The following is a 23,211-nucleotide window of genomic DNA, read 5'->3' as shown; positions in this document are numbered from 1 at the left end:
ACCTTCCTCAGAGAATTGCTATTATAATTAAGTGAGACAATACATATAAACCTAGCTTGGCTCTTGGCATATAATAGGGATTCAATAAACACCCTGTCCCTTCAATCAGGATCTTTTCATCTTCACTTTTTTTTTTTTGAAAAAAAAAAAAAAAAACACCAGAATCACATACACCAAAAGTGCTAAAAATAATATATCTGTTGGATTGAAATAAAGGCAAAATGGTAACAGCCCTAGGAACAATGAATTCATTTGTGCCAAGTCAATGATTGTTTTATGCTTCTTTTTATTTAGGGGAGATAACTTTTTCAAAAACTTGACTAGACTCAGCTAAATGAAACACTAAGCAGATTACTTTAGTCTGACTACGCAAGTTTATAACAGGATCCCAGAATTTTTACAGTTCAAAGGGACAATGACCACATGCAAAAGGGTGCTTCCCAATCTCTCTCTGGGAAAGAAGGGCAGACCCCACCTACACCTTTCTGAAACCTTCCCTAAATTTCCATCCCCATCTCCCCTCTCTCAAGGCCTCAAGGACTTAGTATTCCAGGCAAACTCCCCATTAGTCTAAAACGTTAAGACCAATTAAAATTAGTTTTAGTACCACTAGATACAAAGTTTAAGTTGCACATTTAAAAACATTTTCCACAAGGAACATAGGATTGAACCCGTACCATAACATTCTCATTCTGCTTTGGGTGATGGGCATTAAGGAGGGCACGTGATCTGATGAGTGCCGGGCGTTATACACAACTAACGAATCATTGAACACTACATCAAAAACTAATGATGTACTATATGTTGGCTAACTGAACTTAATATAAATAAATAAATAAAAATTTAAAAAAGAAATTATATCACTACTATTATTTTCCTCTACCTCTGAGAACAGATTCAACAGACTGAACTTCAATGTACTGTTGTACTTTCAATCTGACGAAGAATATAACTCTTTAAGTTTTCATTCTTTGGGAAATATACCAAATAATTTTGACTTTTGTTTTTCTATTGGATTTCACAAATTATCCTATTAGCAATATTAGCAATATTCTTTCCTTTCCTTTCTTCTTCTTTGTTTTTTGCTCTACTTTTTATTCCCAGGGCTTATTTTATAACTGGAAGTGTGTTCCTCTTAATTCCCTTCACCTGTTTTGCCCACACACATCCCAACCAATATTACAGTATTTTTAATAACAGTATTCAATCACATTTTTACACCCAGCTTAGCTCGTTTCCCCTGGGTTGAAGAAGAACAACTGATTTCATGTCTTATTAAATCATAATTCAAGTTTAAAAAATTATACAGACTATGAAACAAAGGACATAAACTAATTCACATTGGTGATAGCAAAGAACAGCATATGGTAACTGCCACCCAGTCCATGATTAGGCTTTTACTGACTGTCAGAATACAAAACCCACCTATGAGAACGCTTTACTGCTGCCACCCAAGAGAAAAGAGAATGGACGGGAAACAAGCATTTACTGAGGCTCTACCTGCTTTATTTTTTCGCTTAACTTCCATTAACAACCCAACGCAATATGTAGGATACTCGTTTTATAAATGAGAGATTGAGGCTCATAGCAACTAAATCATTTGTGCAAGATGACAGTTTTTAAGGAGTAAAGTAGAATTCATACCTACTACTAAAGCCAGGCATTTAATTTCTACCTTATCATTCTACACAAGTACAAGGCAAGATCGCCCCCGAACTGTAATTCAAGCTTTCTTCTTCTTAGGTGAATTCTGAAAGGCACATCTACATATTTGTCCTAAATACCTTATCTACTCCTCCCATGACCAATGACCCCTTTCTCATCCCATCAAACAATCCCCCTGTGGGAAAGCATGAAACCAAGACTCAGAAATAACATCCATGACAGCTCAGGTTCCATTTGAGGAGACCCACTACAATACTTCCGGCTCTTGTTCCCTCAATCCTCATGCTCAAGCATGTTCTTTCTCAAGATCAACACTGAAAACCGTGCCCCAAAATAGGCACAGTAAATAAAAGGCAAAATAAAATATATGCCCTCTATCTCTAACCATGATTACTTGTACCACACAGCTAATTTAGAAATTTTCAGGCTTGACACAAAATAAACATATATTTGGATTCCCTGTGGGATTTCTTTTTTCTTTTTTTAAAAAGGTTTTATTTATCCATTCAGCAAGAGAGAGAGCACGCATGCACAAGTGGGGGGGAGGGGAGAGGGAGAGGGAGAAAGAGAATCTCAAGCAGACTCCGCACTGAGTGCTGAGTCCAACACAGAGCTGGATCTCATGACCCTGAGATCATGACCTGAGCTGAAATCTAGAGTCCAACGCTTAACGAACTAAGCCACCCTTAACCAACTAAGCCACCCAGGCACCCCATCCTGTGGGATTTCTTAATGGCTTATTTGTAACTGTCATATCTAAGGGAAAAATATTAAACAACTCACAGTAAGGTTTACATACTTAATCCTGGATTCTGTTTATGGATGAAAAGTCTAACACCCACTCCATTTTAAAAAGAAAATTAACAGATTCCAATAATTTAAGAACTAAAACAAGAGTACCTAACATTTTTTAAAGCCTGGAACTGCAATTATTACACTTAACTTTCTATGTAGTTTGGTCAGCTGAGAATGAGGAGTGGAAAGGACTCTGTCTTTCTTTCCCATCTGGACCTGCTTCTGCAATCTCTGTTACCACAGAACTATACAAAGCAGGGACACAGCTTTAATATGCACACGTTTCAGGTAACACGATAACCATGTAAAGGGAGAACTGATTACATGAGCCATTTGCCTCAAATACCATTTTCATACAACCACAAACTTAAGCCATGCATCATCTCACTGAAATCCAGACTGTTTTGGATCACCATGGTTAATCTAAAAGTAAACGCAAATGTATGATTAATTCCTTTAATAGGCAGACTTGAGTCATATGCAAATCCTTGCATCACTTCAAAAAAAGCATGAGGTCTTTTTTTGTTGTTCTTGGTTTTTGACCTTTTCCCCTCTAATCTAAACATCTTTGATATATATATTTTTAAGATTTTATTTATTTATTTGTCAGAGAGAGAGAGAAAGCACCAGAGAGTGGCAGGCAGAGGGAGAAGCAGGCTCCCTCAGCACAGTGCCTAATGTGGGACTCGATCCCAGGACCCTGGATCATGACCCAAGCCAAAGGCAGACACTTAACCAACTGAGCCACCCAGGCATCCCTCTTTGATATATTAAGTCCTTAGGACAATGAAGGCATTCACTCTGTAATTCCTAATAAAATACAATGAACAAATATAAAACTCAATATATAAATATATATAGGGCGCCTGGGTGGCTCAGTTGGTTAAGTGACTGCCTTTGGCTCAGGTCATGATCCTGGAGTCCCGGGATCGAGTCCCGCATCAGGCTCCCTGCTTAGCAGGGAGTCTACTTCTCCCTCTGACCCTGCCCCCTTCGTGTTCTCTCTCTCTCTCTAATAAATAAAATCTTAAAAAAAAAAAAAAAATATATATATATATATATATATATATATTTACCACCATTAACCATAATGCCTACTAAAATAGTCCCAAATTTATCAGGTAAACGTATAAATACTCTAACTTTCTTGAAAGCAGTTGAACCTAAGTGGGCAAGTTATCAAGATAACGGTATTCAGTGTCAGTGGGGATTTTTTCAGAAGGGAAAAATTACTATCATTCTTGGCTCTTCTCCTTTTTAAGGATACAAATGTGGAATTTTGCCAACTTTTACTTTTTATGAAAATGCTATATTGAGACTTGTTTAAAAGATCCCAATTCAGTATTTATACGGAAAATTGATGGTAAAAATGCCTACAGGAGGTATTCTGGCAGGAAAAGGGAAAAGAGACAATCATGAAACAAAAGCAAGTGAATCATATTCTCAAGGGCTTCACTGAATTTTCAATGAATTTTTGCAAAGAATAAGGAATATGTGAGAAATGACTTTCCTTAACCTAGCTCATTTATGAATGACATATAAATACATAATGTGACAGATTAAATCAAGAGCCCTAGTAGAGATCTTCAGCAGCTACAATTTCTTTGGTTCTTATTAAGAAGTTGTGGCTTTCCAGGAATTTATGCTGAAGTAATTAAGGTTTACACATATATGTAATGAAAAGGATACTCTCTGTAGTACTGTTTATAAAACAAAAGTGAAAAATCAGAAATATTATAGTCTAATACGGGTGAGTGATTTAAAAATAATGGTTATTTCCTTATAATTCTTGACAGCCATTAAAAATGAGATTAGATAAAAATATTCATTGATAATGAAATATATTCACAACACAAAGTGAAAAAGTAAGAAAATGGTATGCATGGAATGATTCCATTTTTATTATAAAAAGGACTATATACACAGGTACAGTGGGTCTAACAATATTGTTCAAAAGAAATTCCTACAGTAATGGAAATTACTATAATCTGCACATGCTGATATGATAACCAACAGTCATATATGGTTATTAAGCACTTGAAATGTGACTAGTGCAACTGAGGAACTAAATTTTTGATTTGTTAAATTTTAGCTAATTTTCATTTAATGGCTACCACAGTGGGCAGAAAATAAGGCGTGACCATTGTTATGGGTATATTTTCTAACTCTTCTTTAATGAACACCTATTCTAATAATACTGTTAGGACAAAACCAAGAAAGTTGTTATTTTGAGATACTATGTTTAAAATAACAGGAAGTAAGAATGTACCCAAGGCAGTCCAGCACTGATCCCACTCTTCCCATGCCCCACCCCCAATGCATGCCATTTCAAGTTCCAGGGCTTTTGACTTCATCAAAGGACAGATAACCATGGAAGTGATCAGGCAAAATTCCATTCACAATAGAGCTTATACAAGGAAAGTAAATATCTCTTTCTAGATAGCAGATAATATAAAATGGAGTTATCTGGATTATGAGAGCGATATTACTTTAGGAGTGAGTTACAATAACAAAAACTTGGTTTAAGTTTTAGTATATACATTATCTTAAGATTTTGTTTTTGGGTTTTTTTTTTAATAAGGCTAGGTAAAGAATACGACTTTAAATTTGCTAAATATTATATATCTAAAAAGCTAAACTAAAAGTAAAGAGGAATTTATCTGGCGAGATTGAAATTAATTTTAAAGATTGAAATGAATTTTTTATGCTTAAACTATATTCTTAAATAAATCCCACTAAGCAGAGAGAACTTTCAGTTCTCAATCAAGAAAACATTTCTGTTATAACAACTTTATATCAGCTCTACAGACTGTGGGAAAGTAACAATTTTCTCCTTCCCTCACTGATAAAATGGTAGATAATGTGAATCATCTCTGCCTCATGCATAAGACATAAATATTAGTGAAATTAACTTCATTAAGTACTTTGAGCTGCCTCAAGGGAAAGTACTTTATTATGTACCATCCATCCACAGCAATTTTTCGTACACTTGCCACCATCACCTTTCTCTTTCTTCTCCCTCCCTACCTCAATTCCTCAGTTCCTGACAGCAGCAATTCAAAGGTTTAATCCACAAGTGGCAACAAAAACTGTTGACTGCCCGTTCTTTAAGGAAAATCCACTATACCAGAAGTCAGTGCATGACTGGAATCAATATCCAATGACTTATCCTAATGAAGAATACAATGATTAGACAAATGACAGATAATCTAACATAATTTATACCTGACCATAAAACGTGTTCTGTATTTCTACATGAATATGGGAGTGCTGGACATACTGCAAATTCACCTAACTTTAAAATGAAAACACTTCAAAATATCACCTAATCAAGAAGTGGAAAATTACTTGCCTTCCTTATCGCCATCAACACAGACTTAATGTAAAAAAAAAGGTCACATAGAATAACGCCATCTTCTTATGAGCTGCTTTGTCATTCCACACACATTTCTTGAAAATATAATTAGTACCAGTGATAGGCAATAAGAATACAAGAATGAATAATAAGATTGTTAGTTCCTTACCACAGAGAACCAACAATCAAGCAAGAAGAACCAAGTAAGATCTAAATGGCATACTACAGAAGCATATGACAAGGTACTACCATATTTGGAGCATACTCAAGTTCACACCTTATCTGATTCAGTTTAAGAGACTAGCCCCTGGTCCTACAGCTGCATTAGAAAGTAAATATATTTCGATTAGAACAGTTTTGATTTAATAACTGTGTTTATGACCCTGGTCTATTTGGGGAACAGCTCCAAGATATTTTTCTCCATAATGGCATCCAGACAAGTCATTCTTAAATAATCATTTCTTTATTGTTTATCTTTACTTTGAATTCAATTTCACAAACAGTGTTTTCAGTCAGGCTAGTCTGGGTTATGTTGCAGTAACAAAGTGCTCCAGAATCTCATAGGCTTAACAAAATTAGTTCATTTCTTACTCACACAAGTTGAGAAAGTGACATCAGAGGAGTTCCTTACTCACAGGCCTAGGCTGAAGAGAGCTTTATGTTAAAATGTGATACCTACATAACCAAGGTAGAGAAAAACAAAATATGGTAAACTGTGCTTTGGTTCTTAACACTTCTGCTCAGAGATTATATATTTTGCTTCCATTCACATTTTGTTGGGGGGATAAAGAAGGAAAGTAAATATATTCAGTGGACAGAGGACTGCTTACTTCTAGATGCCAATAAGAACTGGAGGTTTAGACTACACCAGACTAAAAAGACCAGTTTTGATATTTAAACTGCTCATATTTTCTGTCTCGATATTGTGGAAATATAGAAAACTATGCAAATTCCACCAAAGCCAATAACATGAAGAAACAGTTCAAAGAACATCTATGTGTCCTCCTATCTCAAAAAGCAGAGGGAAAGCACAAATGAAAAAAAATGTTTAACTGTAAGGAATTATTGAGCCTTCCTTTATGGAACGATTTCAGGCAATAAGCTATTAAAAATAACCCATTTCTCTAAATTCTAAAAATATACTTCCAAATGGCAGGGGCAAACAATGTTATCACAAAAATAAGCATGTACATTTTAGATAATTATTTTCCAATTAAACAAGGTCCACCTGACTTTTACTCTTAAATCTTAAAATTGACCTGTATAATATATTGTTTTCATTATGGAGTGGCTTATTCTTTCATTTTGATTTTTAAAAATGTATCCTAAACAAATTGTTATAATGTAATTCAAGAAGAAACCCTTAAACACAAAACTGCTTTCCTGTATTTCTGTAATGTAATTAAAATTATAATCTTATTTCACCATAAACTGTTTTTAACCTAAGAATAATTGTCTAACAGAAATCTTACCTTACTATTCCAATGCTGTTGAGACACCAAATACTGTTCTATTTTAATTGACAAATTGGACTTTACCAAAATTAAAAACCTTTGCTTGTCCAAAGACACCATTAAGAAAATGAAAGGTAAGGCACAGATTGGGAGAAAGGATTCACAGTACATACATCTTAAGACCTATATCCGTAACACACACACACACACACAAAAATCTTACAACTCAATAATAAGAATACAAAAAAAAAAAAAAGTTCTGAACTGCGATCTCACAAAAGAACATACATAAATGACCAATAAGTATATGAAAATATGCTCAACACATTCAGCCAGCAGGGATGTTGCTTTTTATAAAGTTCAACAGAAACATATCACTCCACCTAGCAATTCCACTTGTAGGCATCTACCCAAGAGAACCGAAGCAATATCTTCACACCAAGACCTTTACACACCAGCGTCCACAGCAGTCCTCTTTGTAAGAGCCACAGACTGGAAACCACCCAACTGTACATCCATGATGGAACACTATACAACAACAAAAAGGAACTACTGATGAGCACAGTAATATAAACTGCCAAACTTTTAGCTAAACGGACTCAGAAAGAAAAAGAAGACTCAAATAACCAGAATCACACATGAAAGGAGTACATTACTACCAAGCTTACAGAACTAAGGATTATAAAGAAATAATAGGAACTGAATGGGAAAACTAGATACCCACATGTCAAAGAATGAAGTTGGACCTCTTATCTCATGTCATATACAAATATTAACTCCATATGGATCAAAGACCTAAAAAAAGAACTAAAACTATAAAACATAGAAGAAATGTTCCCTATGTTTAGAAGAAAGCATAGGGTTAAATCTTCATAACCTAGGATTTGGCAAAGAAGTCTTAGATACGACACCAAAGCACAAACAACAAAAGAAAAAAGTAGACTTTTTAATGTTCATCAAAACTGAAAACTTTTTCCCTTTAAAGTACATTATCAAGAAAGTGAAAAGACAGCACAGAAGGGGGAAAATATTTGCAAATCATTTTCCTGATATAGAACTTGTATCTAGATATATAAAAAAACTCTTACAATTCAGTAACAGAGACAATCCAATTAAAAATGAACAAAGGACATAAACAGGCATTTCTCCAAAAACCATATACAAATGGCCAAAGGGCACACAAAAAATGCTCAACATTACGCAAAATAAGACCACAGTGAAGTTCTAGCACAGAGTAGGCATTTTACGGAGGAGGCACAGAAGTATGTAACACTTGGAAACAGTGCAAAATAAGGCAGACAAGGTTCCTGTGTTTCTATCAGGCACAGAGTAGGGAAGAGTACACAGAGATGATGAACAAATACATTATTAAACAAATATATAATCTCAGGTAACAGGTGCTATTACATAAAATGAAACATGGTTGGTAAAATGAAACGTGGTTAGAGAAACCAGACAAGCAGGGCAGGGCAAGAAATTATGATAGTGTCGTCAGGCAAAAGTACAAGGAATTAACATTATGTGTGAAAACCTGGGGAAAAAGTGTTCCAGGCAAAAGGAACAAGTACACAGACTCTGATAAAGAAGCAACTTTGACTCATTTTAGAGACAATAAGGCCAGTGTAGCTGGAACATGAAGAAAGGGAGAGAAGGACAGGCATGAAATTCATGATGTAGGTGGGAGTCTGACCTAGATCAAGTAGGGCCCTGATAAGGAATTAAGATGTCATTTAAGTGTAATGAGAATTCTTTGTGCAGCATTTTAATCAGGCCAATGGTGTGATCTGATCAGGGCATATAACCTGTGCAGCTGCAAAGGGCCCCATGCTTGGTTTAATGCTTTGCTGTCACCATCTTAATATCCTTAATAATTGTAACATTTAACATGTATTTTGTAAACAAAGTCCAAAATGGGACAATGGAGCATGTTGTGAGAGAAGAGATACACTGGGCGGCAGCACATGCACACGCAGTAAAATCAGAAGTTTAAAAAAAAAAAAAAGAAGTTTATAGACAGCTGTTGAACGATATTTTAAGAATATTTGGTTTTTCTCCCCCCAGAAACAGTATTAAGGTAACCTTTAAAGGCATAATGAGATGGCTCAAAGAATGTCAATCGTTATTCAATATTTGAAGGGATCCAAATTCAAAGCCCAATCCGTGTTTACTTCCTCCTTTCCCTGACTCACCCCCACCCCGTACCTCCCCACTCAGTACCCCTCCGGGAATGGTACCCAGTTGCTGTGGTGAGGCCTGAAGAGCCATGTCCGTACCAGGGAACTTCTCTGGTACCAAAGATGATTAAGAGTCAACAACTGACTCAAGCTGGGGCATTGGATTCTTTCTATCTCAGGTTTAAAAACCAGAGCGAACCTGAAGCCAAGACACATCCACATGAGTGGAGGATTCTAGAGTGAAGGTTCACAGACCTGTGCTGCTGAAGTCCCTAGAGCTGGCTTGGTTCTTCACATCTCAATTCTGGGTTTTTCTGAATGGTTGAGTTTCTGACTCAACGTGTATTCTGACAATTTTACATTGTTTTTTGTTTTTTTTTTTTAAAGATTTTATTTATTTATTTGAGAGAGAGAGAACACATGAGAAGGGCTAGGGTCAGAGGACGAAGCAGACTCCCTGCCGAGCAGGGAGCCTGATGCGGGACTCGATCCAGGGACTCCAGGATCATGACCTGAGCCGAAGGCAGTCGCTTAACCAACTGAGCCACCCAGGCGCCCCGACAATTTTACATTGTTATCACTTAACAATACCAGACCTTTTAGTCTAGCTGATCCTACCACCACCCATGATCCAGAACTCCTATCCTGCTTCCAGTTTCCTACTTCTCCAATCAAATCTACTCAACACAAAGTGGATTATGCTTCCTTTAATAGAAGTTTGATGGCTTCCTTACATCCAAATCACTGGCTACAGAATTTTTTATAACATGAACAGAATTCGGTAAGAGCAGGGAGGTAATTCAATGAGTTCAATCACTATTCTTAATCAGAAAGTGTTAACCATAAGATTTAATATCAAATTAATGATATTTAAATAATAAAATTAAATCATTTGGGATAAATTATAAAGATTACGAAAAACTCAACTGTTTGATTTCCAAAAATGTAACATGGAACATTTTCTCACTTGAGATAAGAGGAGTCTATTCAAGCATTCACATCAATTTTATTACTTAAAATACCCCATCAGTTTATATTAAACCTTCAAATAATTATTTTTTTGGACCAAGTATATCACCATCTATTTTGATGCCATAAGCATTTTTTAAATCCTGTTTTATTCACCAATGTATAAATCTATATGCCTAGCAAGTGCCTGGAACAAAATAGGCACAAATAATACCTGGTAAAGGAGTGAATGTTTGAAAACAATAAACAGGATTTATTTATTATCTATAATAGTCAGACACTGTAAACAACCAAAATGTGCCTCAGTTGATGGATGGTATATCAACACCAGGTAATACTAATCAGCAATTTAAAAAAACAAAAACAAAAAACTGAAAGGCATTGTGCAGAGTAGAAAAAAAGAGCTAATTTCAAAAAAATCACATACTGTATGATTCCAGCATTCTCAAAATGACAAAATCATACAGACAGAAAGCAGATTAGTAGTTGGTAGGGGTTAAAGGATGGGTTTTGGGGATCGACCATATAAAGGGATTCCATAAAGAACGAGAGGGATCTTTGTGATAATAGTTCCATATTTTGATTGCAGTGGTAGTTACATGAATTTCCAAATGTGATAAAATGGCACAGAACTATACACACAATGTACCAATACTAGTTTTCTGTGTTTGGTATTATACTATAAGTCCATAAGGTATAACCAATGGGAAAAACTAGGTGAAGGATACATGGGATCTTCTTGTACTATTTTTGTGACTTCCTCTGAATCTACAATTACTTCAAAATAAAAAATGGAAAGTATATAATAGATGCTTCTTATTATGTAAAGTTTTAAAGAGTCAAATACAATAAAGCAATATGATTTTTAAGATCTGTCATTTACTGGGAAACAACAATCTAGCAAAGACAACACACTAGAACTTCTTGAGGCACTGATGTAAAAGTTTTATCAACTCATTATGCAAAGATTTATAGATTCAGCAGTATTAGAAAGAGATGAGAACATGTATTTTCTCTTTAATAAGCATTTTATAATTTTGTGAATATTTTGTATTATTTAGTCTTGGGGTTCTACAGTATACAACTGATGGATTCCTAGGCCATCCTAGCCAGTGTCAGCTTATAAGAAGTTAAGAGCTAAAAGCTTAACTTCACCTCCTACTCAAATATCAAACACATTTATGTCCCTATAAGAAGTCCCATACAGCCTTATCAATCACCACTAACTAATGGTGACCAACTCCACTCCAATTAATGGAGGGGAAAATAAGATACAACATAGTGATTTAGGGGGCAGAAAGCTTCCTGAATACAAAAATGGGTGAGATAAATCCACGTCTCCAATGCACCCAACATCAGCAAAGACATGTTCCTCTGCAACTTTTAACCGATAAAGAGATATTAGTAGAGGTTTTCAGTGGGGAAAAATAGTCTTATAATTTCAAGAGACTCTATCAGCATAACATCAGAAAATCATAATCATCAATAAAAATATTCAAAAAAAGAAAATTAATTTTGAACTTAAAAAGTTCTTGGAGCAATAAAGCATGCCTATGCTTGCCTGTGGGAGATTTACCAGGAAAACAAAGTAGTATAGACACAAAGTCGCTGCACTCACAACTGGAAAGGCCAAATTTAATTCTGTACATGCAGAAAAATGACCCCAAAGGAGTATTTATAATACAGCTTTATATTAGGAGTTTGGTTTTATATTCTAATGTTTATCAAGGCATATACCTATATTTTTAGTTATATGAAAAATCTTAGTATTTTTATGGTAAGAAATGGGTTTTCTGATACAAAACCTCATATTATAACTGATACTCAAGGACCAATAAATGAAATAAAATAACTCAAAAGGGAAGGAGCCAGTGTCATGTGGTTGGCCATTTGACCAGCAATTTAGCACCTAAACATTTCCTTCCAGAGTTAACATTTAAGCGTTCCCCTACTAAATTACAAAATTTCCTTTTCTCAAGGAAAGCTAAAGCAAACTACAGCACACAAATAAAGCTATCAACAAACATTAACAGGACAAATCCCCATCGCCATACCAAGAGAGTTTGCCCTGCATTCAGTTCTCTATGACAATAATACCAATAACTACTGATTCTTGTCATCTTTTCCCCATCCCCATTAACCTATTCCCTCACATCCTCACATTTTCCTACTCAAATTTGAAATGAAACTGAGATTTCAATATTACCTTTCCTTTGCTTTCTGGATCACCGAATAAACTAAATATCAAACTACTCATTAGAGTTTGAATGGTCTCAAAGCACTTTATATAGTAAACCTTTACAATGGTTACTTGACTCATTTTAGAAACACATGACACACAAGTGCAGAAAATGAAGATCTGCCCTCAGTGATTTAGAGGTAGACAAGAATGAAATCTTGAGGCCCTCATTAGTCTTCAGTTCAATCTAAATATTTAACTGAGCCTCACATTGAAGACAATAAAATTTCCATTTTTAAATATAAGAAATAATTTGGCTGTCAAGTTATACATTGTTTTTCAAATTTCTATTTTGTAGCATCTGAGGACAATGATGACAAAGAAAAAGTTTCATCTAAATAACTGTCTGTATAAGGACAAGGACTCTTCACGCTGGATTTAATACAAAACCTCTTTTGTTTTAAAATGCTGTCAGTCATATTATTTAACCCAAATCTGGAAATACTTCAAATAATTTAAGTACAAATATGAAACCACTACATATTTATTAATCTACCTTATTATAATTATTTTAAGAATACATACAAGTATTATCCTTCTCTACCAACATTGTTACTTACCGTAAGTGGCCGCAACTTTTAAGTACTATCAAGAAAGCAGTTTAATTTTATCAAGAAACATTCTACTACTTTCTTTAGAAAATGCCAAATCTTAATAAACTTTGAAAAAGTACTTCCTATTACTATTAAAATAAATTATCACAAGTTCAATGGTTTAAAACAGCAACACAAATTTGTTATTTTAATTCTAAAGGTTCAAAGTTGAACACCTGTCTCAGTAGGCTAAAATCAAGGTGCTAGCAGAGCTGCATTCCATACTGGAAACTCTCAAAGAGAATCCATTTCCCTGCTTTTTCAATCTTCTAAAGGCCCCTGCATTCCTGGGCTCAAGGCCCCTTTCCCCATCTTCAAAGCAAGTAATGGCTGATTGAATCCTTCTTACAATGCATCACTGACTTCTTCCCCTCCAATTTTAAGGAACCTTGTGATACTTGGGGCCCACCAAGATAATCCAGGATAATCTCTTCATCTCTTGGTTAACTGACTGGCAATCGCAATTCCATCTATAACCTTAATTTCTGTTTGCATGTAAAATAAAATATTCCTAGGTTCCAGGAATTGAGATGTGGACATCTTTGAGCCATTATTTTGCCTACTACATATAGCTTGTCCCTCTTATAGTTTTATGTTTTAAAAGCACAACTATAACACACATGACCCTCTACCATCTCCTATTATTTCTATAAAAGAACAGCAAGGTAAAAATAAATAGAACAGTTCCATTATTTCCATTTGATAAATGAAGTAATTAAGGCACAGAGAGTAATCTGCCCCATAATCTGTTCCAAGTCAAAGTGCCTGCAAATGAGAGATCCAAGAGTGGTCACCAGGTCCCCTGATTCCTATTTTATTGTTCCCTGCAGTGGACCACAATAATCTTCACTACTCTAAGAGCAAAATCTCCCCTATTGCTGATAACTCCTTTGTTCATTTTTATCAGGCCACAATTTAACAAGTCATCAACTGGGTTATTTATCACTTAATTTCACACACACACACACACACTCATACATATGTGTGTATGTTAATACAAAAATTACATAAACTGTATAATGTAATAATGTCTGCTTTAATTTTTTTCTGAACCAGGATCTTAACCAGGTTAATATGTTACACTTGACTGAATGAACTTAAGTTTTATCCAGTTGAATGCTCACCAACTAAGGCATGCCCTTTTCTATGGCAAAGAAAGAGAAGAACAGATAAAACACAATTATATAACAAAGACTCTCCAAATGGTAAATAATGGGCAAAGAAAAGCAGAAAACCTATTACATATTAAATAATTAACAGAAATTCTAAACTGGGGTAAGAAAAAATGAGAACTGTACTTAAGAATTTTTATTAATTCATTTCAATAGTTAACTTTAATTATGGTATTAAGTGATACTCTGTATAGCTGATCTAATCTCTCCTAATAAACCAATTAATTTGCTTAAAGACTTCTTAAAAAATACCATCACATCTCTATTTTCTTTTGCATTTTTCAATAAATATAAAAATATCTGAATCAATATTAGGTAATACAGTAGGAATATTATTTCTGATCATGTTATTTTTCCACTAACATGAGAGCAGTTACCAATTACTGAGCATATACTGCATAGATATTACATGAAGGTACTTCATTTGCATTCTCTCATTTAATCCCCTTAACAACTATATGAAGTACAGTTATTACTGCCACTTTAATAACTAAAAGAGAATAAGTAACTTGCTCTAAGACCCACATCTTTTTGACTCCAACTGGTATAATATAATGCCACTGAGCCTGAAAATTTTTTTAAAGTGCTAATTGTTAGACTTTAAGTAGCAGTTTCAATTTGAGGTTTCCAAGTAAGATATATATATAGTAAGGATCCTCTTAGTCTTTGCATGTAAGACAAATGAAGTCAAGCATTATTTGAAAGTACCGAGAGACAGAAAAAAGCAAGTGACAGGAGCTTTGTTTCTAAAAAGTAACGTCATTTGCTCTATTCAGCCTCTCATACTCCCAAAAAGCTGAAGAACTTCTCTTTATCAAGAGAATTTCAGTTTCTTTTCTTCCAGTAGTCCTTAGAAGGTATTCCACTGACTTCAAGCTTTAAGTGTTGTAAATGGAAAGTCCTTTGCTTAATTCCACCCCTCCCCCCTTTATAGGCAACTTATTCTTTCTGCTTGGAAAACTTTAGTATATACACATATGTCTTCCTCAGTGTGCCTTTTCTCATCAATACAGCATGGAACTCTGTAGCCTCTTCAATCTCAAGACTTGGGTTTTTCCAGCTTATCATTTGTTTAATTATTACTAATCTCTTCTATCAGTTATTATTTTTTTTTTCTTTTTCCCTCCTGAAACTCCTATCACATGTAAGGTTTTAAAAGAATGTTGACTTCCTGGGTCTATTTACCCTTTTCTTCATGACTTCTTGATGCTAACATTTTGCTCTGTATTTGGGGTTATTTCTCACGTGATCTTCTAGGGTACTAATGTGGATTTTCTTTAATTCATATTGAATGTCTTACTTTGGAAAAATATTAGATTGTTTTGGTCTCAGGAAGCTTCTTCCATATTACACTTTAATTTCCCCCAGGGGAATCTTTTTATTTTTTCATTCAGGTGGTGTTTATCCAACCCCTACAGCAGTTCTGGGTATATATTCCAATTGTTCAACTTTCCCTTTGAGAATTTTTCATTTGGTTTACTGGGCTTTCATATCTAAATGCTGGGTATTCCAAGAAGTGAGAATCCCACAGGTGTTACAAAACCACACACCTCCATTATCACTGAAATTGCTTGGGAAGTCAGCACACTGTCCCATGCCTGCTGAGGAACCCAGAATTCTCCAAAGGGAACATGCTCTGCCCCCTTCTCCCTTGAGAATCAGAGAGTATAAGAAGAGATGGGAGTCTGGTATAAATGCAAATAGTGTGGATCATGGGAATTATATAAAGATTTAAGATATTTCTTTATTATCTTAGAGGCCCCATCCTGGAAATTCCACCTAGCTACCTTCTCAAGATCTCTGTTATCAGTTATATTCATTGGGAAAGGACAGAAACCAATTCTGTCTACCTTAATGGGGCGGGACCACTACCAACACTGCAGGAAAAAAAACTGCTGCTATGAATGATTCCTTAATATCTCTAAGTCTTTGTACTCAAAATTCTACAATATAGAAGGGGGTGTCCAAGTGACCAAAACAAGGCCATCCCCGTCTGCCAGTGTAGAAAAAAGAAAGGTCTGACTCCATAAGCTTCTGTATTTCTCCCCATAATGATCACTCATTGTTTTAAATCTCTAAAATCAGAAAAGCAGTCAGATACTAGCTAGCCAAAATTAAAAAAAAAAAAAGACAAATGTCCATTAAGACTCCCAGACTTGAGGCGTCTGAGTGGCTCAGTCAGTTAAGCGTCTGCCTTCGGCTCAGGTCATGATCCCAGAGTCCTGGGATCGAGCCCCGCATCGGGCTCTCTGCTCTGTGGGAAGCCCACTTCTCCCTCTCCCACTCACCCCGCTTGTGTTCCATCTCTCGCTGTCTCTCTCTCTCTGTTGAATAAATAAAATCTTAAAAAAAAAAAAAAAGACTCCCAGACTTTATGTCAATTAACTTTGAGAAAAATGTTTCTACAACTTGCTTCTAAAATGGAATTTCAAAGCACCAACACTTGGATAGTCTCAAAAAAAAAATCTTACGACATATATTCAGAAAAGAAGATGTCATTTATTTTAATTTTTGGTGACTTTATATCTGGGAGTAGAGAGAAGCAGGGAGAAATGAACAGGTTCTAAAGGTAGAAAAAGTGTTAATTTCTAAAGTAAATTGGATTTGTTAAATATAATAAAAAAATTATATCATCAGCATTAATATAATCAATCAAGACCTCTGTCTTAAGTAGTTGGTTTAATTATACAAGCATTTAAAGTTGATTTTTAAAATCAACTTTATTTTGTTCTTTTTGATGGTAGGTAAATAGCATCTAAGAAACACATGGGATAGACTTTTTTTTTTTAAAGATTTTATTTATTCATTTGAGAGAGACAGGGAGAGAGCATGAGCAGGGAAAAGAGGCATGAGCAGGGGAAAGAAGCGAGGCAGAGGGAGAAACAGACTTTCCGCTGAGCTGGGAGCCCAATGTGGGGGCTCGATCCCAGAACCCCAGGATCAGGACCAGAGCCGATGGCAGACGCTTAACCATCTGAGCCACCGAGGCACCCCAACTTTTTGTTTTTTAACTGGAAATCTGTACCTCTTAATCCCCTTCACCTGTTTCACCCATACCAACACCCGCCCCCACCCCACTGACTTCCCCTCTGGAAACCACTAGTTTATTCTTGTCTTTATGAGTCTGTTTGTTTTTATTTGTTTGCTTTGTTGGGATAGACTTTTAAATTGGCCCTTAAAAAAAGGTCAATATAGAGCAAACAGAAGAAACTAGGAAATCTACATTACACAGCAGTCAGAATTCAGGTTGAGATCTTAGCAATAATAACAGCAATTAATAATAGCTATTACACCTGTCAGAATGGCTAGACTCAAAAAGACAGAAAAATAACAAGTGTTGGTGAGGATGTAGGAAAAAAAAGAACCCTCAGGCCCTGTTGGTAGGAATGTAAATTGGTACAGCTACTATGGAAATCAGTATGGAGGTTCCTCAAAAAATTAAAAATAGAGGGGCACCTGGGTGGGTCAGTTGGCTAAACATCCAGCTCTTGATTTCGACTCAGGTCGTGGTCTCAGGGTATGAGATTGAGCCCCATATTGGGCTCTGTGATCAATGGGGAGTCTGCTTCTCCCTCTTTCTTTCCCTCTCCTCCTCCCCCTGCTCGCATTTGCTCTCCCTCAAATAAATATATCTTTAAAAAAATTAAAAATAGAAATATCACATGATTCTATAACTCTACCATTGGGTATCTACCCAAAGAAAATGAAAAAACTACTTCAAAAAGATACATGCACGCTATGTTTATTGCATTATTATTTACAATAGCCAAGATATGAAAGATATGACAGATGAATGGATAAAGATGATGTGGTATACATATATATATACAATGGATTATCACTCAGCCATAAATAAGGATGAGATCTTGCCATTTAGAACAATATGGATGAACCTAGAGGGCATTATGCTAAGGGAAATAATCAGGCAAAGATGAGTACCACATGATTTCACTTATATGTACAATCTAAAAAACAAAGCAAACAAATAAACAAAAAGCAGAAACAGACCTATAAATACAGAGAACAAACTGATGGTTGCCAAAGGGGAGGGCAGTGGGGGGATGGGAAAAATGGGTGAAGGGGAATGAAAGACACAGGCTTCCAGCTATGGAATGAGTAAGTCATGGCGATAAAAAGTACAGCAAAGAGAATTTAGTCAATGGTATTGTGATAAATAGCACTGTATGGTGACAGATGGTACCTACACTTGTGGTGAGCACAGCATAAAGTATAAACTTGTCTAATCACTATGTTGTACACCTGAAACTAATGTAACATATATCAACTACATTTCAATTAAAAAAGATAGCAATCAATATTTATTATTTAACATTCACTATATCAAGTACTCTAAGTACTTTACATGTATCATCAGCTAATCCTCCCAAGAACCCAAGTATTCCCATTTCACATACAACGAAACATGGTAGTTAAGTGGCCCCTCATCTCATACACAGCTGGTAACTGGTCAGGTCAGGATATAAGCCCAGAACATGTGCTTTGAAGCAACCATCCTGCCGCCTCCCTTAAGCCAGTGATAACGTGCCTTGGCTCTACCTTTATAACTATCAAAAGTATTCACTATTGTACCTCACAGATAGAGATATGATTAATAGGAAAACAATCAGGCCAGCATTTCATCATCCAGGCAAAAACCCTTCAAAAGTTAATTCTGCACACTAATCTCTCAAAACCATCAGACTCAAGCTTTCAACCAGTTGTCCCAAAGTGGAAATCTGCCTAAGAGTAACATTTCAGTATCCCTTAACTATACTCAAATTCAGAAAGTATGATATATAAACTATCAGAGGCTTTGGTATATTTGGCTTCCTAATAGGTTCCTGAAAGCTAATTAAATGTATAAAAGGGTCTACAACCAATCTTGTTTCCCATAACTATTTTAATAGTAGCTGTAGCCTCAATTATATTTTGATTATAGTTTGAAGGTGCCCTTTCCCTTTCCTCAACTTTTATAAGACACAAGAAGTTAAACAGAAGGGAAGCAATATGTGCCAAAGTACACTGAGGACTGTGGGGCTGGAGGACTATGGGGATGCATTCTTTAAAAATTCAGGTCCTACATCTAGTCTTTTATTTCAACAGAACCTAGATAATAGGAGCGTTTTCATTACATACTTTTGGGAGGGGGATTAAGGAGGAGGAGGAAAGAATATTAATTTCGATAAGATATTAAAAGCACTGATAAAATGAAAAATTCAGAGGCGGTACAGGTAAGAAAATAGAACACGGAAGCCTAGAAAGGATAATAATTCAAGAAGGTGAAAACTATATAAAATTCTATGACTAATGACAAAAACATCCAACATATATGACAAGGTAAAGCAAGAAGGAATGAAGATAGGGAAATTTTAAGTCTAGATTAGGTAAGAATACATATCAAGTTCAATAATAATTATCACATGGTAACTTACCACAACTTAAGAGGTTTTGTGGTCAGAGAGGATATTTATAAGTTCAAGCTTTTCAGGGTAGTTTTATGTAATGACTTAGTCCAGGATGTGGTGTTTTAGTGAAAGACTTAGGAGGAAATGGGACAATCAACTGAAAATGGAAGATCTCAAAGATCGAAAAGGACCAGGGTATCCAAAGGCTCATATCAATGGATGTGGAAGTGACAAAAGATAATGGCAGAGAATGTGATAAAGAAGTTGTATGTCAGGCATTGCAATAATTTGAGGGAAAATGAAAAACATACTGGAGGATGGAACAGATAGCTATGAAGAGAGAGAAAATCTTTTTTTTTTAATTTTATTATGTTATGTTAATCACCATACATTACATCATTAGTTTTAGATGTAGTGTTCCATGATTCATTGTTTGCGTATAACACCCAGTGCTCCATTCAATACGTGCCCTCTTTAATACCCACCCCCAGGCTAACCCATCCCCCCACTCCCCTCCCCTTTAGAACCCTCAGTTTGTTTCTCAGAGTCCATAGTCAAGAGAGAAAATCTTAATAACCACACCACTATGTATCTTTAAAAATGACATATATATTTGAGTTTTATGATAAAGATAAACGTGAAAGATTAAACTTGAAATGGATGTCATCCCAGAAGAAAACAATTATGTAAATCAACCTGCCATGTACTAAACAAACATCCACCATCTTGAAGGTCAAGAAATAGATACACTCAAGACACTATGCTGGTCTTCTGGAAGGTTGTTTTAGATTTCAAAATGAAAGGTGTACAATAAAGCAAAATCTAATGTAAGACTATAAGTAAAATCATACACACACACACACATTTAGATAAATATAAAAGAGAAAGAAATGTTGATTGAATACAATTTCATATCATCTCGAAATTTAAAATGGTTGAAAAGTTTAATTTTACTTGAAATTGCTTTTTTTCTAGACTATGGCACATGTTGAACATATTAAGCTTTGTACTACTGTATCTGAACCACTCACTCAAAGCTTTCCAGTGCTAATAGCTGGTGTTCACTTTTAGCAACATAAAGAAAAAGATTTTGCCTTAGTGCTAGATGATTTTCCTTAAATCAACCTAAAGCATCCAAATATGTCATCCAATTCAGTAAGAACTTACTTTATAATGGCTCTCATTTGATGGAAAACTGCAGTCTTTTAAAGAGACTGTAGATTAACTAAATTTGTAATAGTAATCTATCAAAATTTAGTTCCACATCAGTTAGCATTTGACTTGAATTCGGAGAGTTAATGCTGTGAATCCTGTTCTTAACCAACTTTATATTGCCATCTCCCTACTTCTCTTTTGATGGAAGAAAATAACTGCTTCTAAGAATATGAAGTAATAAAGCCTTCTTATTCTGAGAGAACACTATTTCCACCACAATAAAAATTAATAAAAAAGAAAAAATGGTAAACCTTTATTTAAAATATTATACCTGTCAGGTTGATCTTACAACTGAGATATTATCAAATAATACTTACCAATACATACATCAATTTTCCCTTTAATAGCAGCTTCATGCAGAGGGGTATAGTTCCAGTTATCCCGGGCATTTGGATCAGCTCCTTGACACAGTAACAGACTCACAACCTCAGCATGGCCAAAAGAACAGGCATTATGAAGTGGGATGAGACCTCCGTCATCACGAGCATGGACGTTAGCACCCATCTGTAGTAAGTGTTCTACGACATCCTTCCTTCCAAACCCTAAAAAGAAGGATAATATACATTGAAGCAATTCTGTAAAAAGAACCATTAATATTTCTTTATTTTAGTATATGTGCTGCCGAAGCGAGCACAATATTTCTTTAATAATACTAACAAATGTGAACATTTGTAGTACTTCCTTCTATAGCAAAAAGGGTTAAAAAAAAAATGGCTACCATTCAAATCGATTCTCTCCTCTTATAGAACTCAGAACTAAGAAAGCTCTTCCTTAAGTCTTTGGGCAGTTCAATCAAAAGATTTTTTTTTTTTTTCCAAAAGACATCTTCAACACATTTTATGTGCTGCTCAACTCTGCTAGAAATACAAAATGAACAAGACTCCAGTCCAAGGCATTCATTTTCCCCTCATGCTTCACAAGAAAAAATTAATATGTATAAAATCCATCTATTTTAAGAAATAAAGGTTATTTAAATACTGCTGACAACTAAAACAAATTACAACACTTAACATTATACCAGAAAAACTAGAGAAGAACGTATGGATACCAGAAATAAGTGGTAATAGTTTGGCTATAAGAACTTTGAAAAGGAAGAACTAAAGATAATGTCAAAATATCTACTCTTGGGACTGATGGCCAAACTAAAAGTAAAACAATGTAAGCTTGGATTTAGTGAGTCTGAGGAAACAGTATGACAAACAAGTGGGAACAAGAAAGACAGAACCAGAAAACTGGTAAGAAGTATCACAATTTTCAGACAGAAAAAGTGGGAGGAAAGAACGGATCTGAATCAATGTAAGGACTAGGCACACACTGAGATAGGTAAAAATTACCAAGAAAGTACATTATGGAAGTCAATGGGCAGCAACATTATGTGAAGTCAGCATGATGAGGATTTAAAGGGTAAAAAAGCCACTGACAATTTTAAATTATAGTACAGTGATGAAATTTTAAGTTACACTGCAATGGATTAAGAAGAAAGAAGACTATAAGCATTAGTATTATCTTTATAAGCTAATATCTTTCTTAATGATTCTTTCTTTCCTACTTTAAATTTTATTTGGTCTTATTTTCTAAGTATCACTACCTCCATGCTATTACTTACCATGTAATGTAGTTAGAAAGTAGTATCATAAATAAAACCAAAATGGTCATATCTTCCTTCATTTTATGCATATAAACTAAATGAGAACTATGACGAAAATAGAAAAAAAAAAAGATTTATTTCAAGATATGTTCTCCACACTATCTATAGAAATTCATTCAGTCCAGGAAAACAGGCTCCAAGAAAAAGTCTCCAAAATAAAAGACATGTTTCCACAGATACGGAGTACAAAGTCAGAATTGGGTTTCCATAGAAAATATCCTTCAAATTAAACTGAAAATTTTGGGTGAAAAGAGGTCAATTCTGTATTACTAATGGAAATACCAAAAGTACAGGATACATGCTAATATAACTATGCTGTTTGTTCTTAATACCTGTACAACTTTACAGATATTAGGTTCTGTTTATTTCTCTAACTTCAGTCTTTCACCCTACTATCACAACCTTACTCTTCATTCGTTGGGCCATAGGTGCTTTCCTTACTCATGAAGATTTCATGATTTTCCTTCTATGGATTTGAATAAAGTCTGCATGGCAAAGTCACATTTCCCTAATCAATGCACTGTTAA

General features: G+C 35.1%; 1 protein-coding gene across 2 annotated transcripts in view; it reads right to left on the bottom strand.

The window, feature by feature from the left end:
• The window catches only part of TNKS (tankyrase), a 191,133-nt gene that overhangs the window by 143,077 nt on the left and 24,845 nt on the right, over positions 1-23,211 (bottom strand). For both annotated transcript variants that reach the window (XM_081808494.1, XM_006740557.3), the window contains exon 2: positions 21,354-21,578. In XM_081808494.1, the coding sequence (XP_081664620.1) occupies positions 21,354-21,578 (225 nt within the window). The remainder of the gene's footprint in view (positions 1-21,353; positions 21,579-23,211) is intronic.

The sequence above is a fragment of the Leptonychotes weddellii genome, chromosome 2 (assembly GCF_054177405.1).
Source record: "Leptonychotes weddellii isolate Sample4059 chromosome 2, ASM5417740v2, whole genome shotgun sequence".
Classification (NCBI taxonomy): Eukaryota; Metazoa; Chordata; class Mammalia; order Carnivora; family Phocidae; genus Leptonychotes; species Leptonychotes weddellii.
The sequence above is the reverse complement of the archived record's forward strand: the minus strand, read 5'-3'. Positions and strand labels throughout refer to the sequence as shown.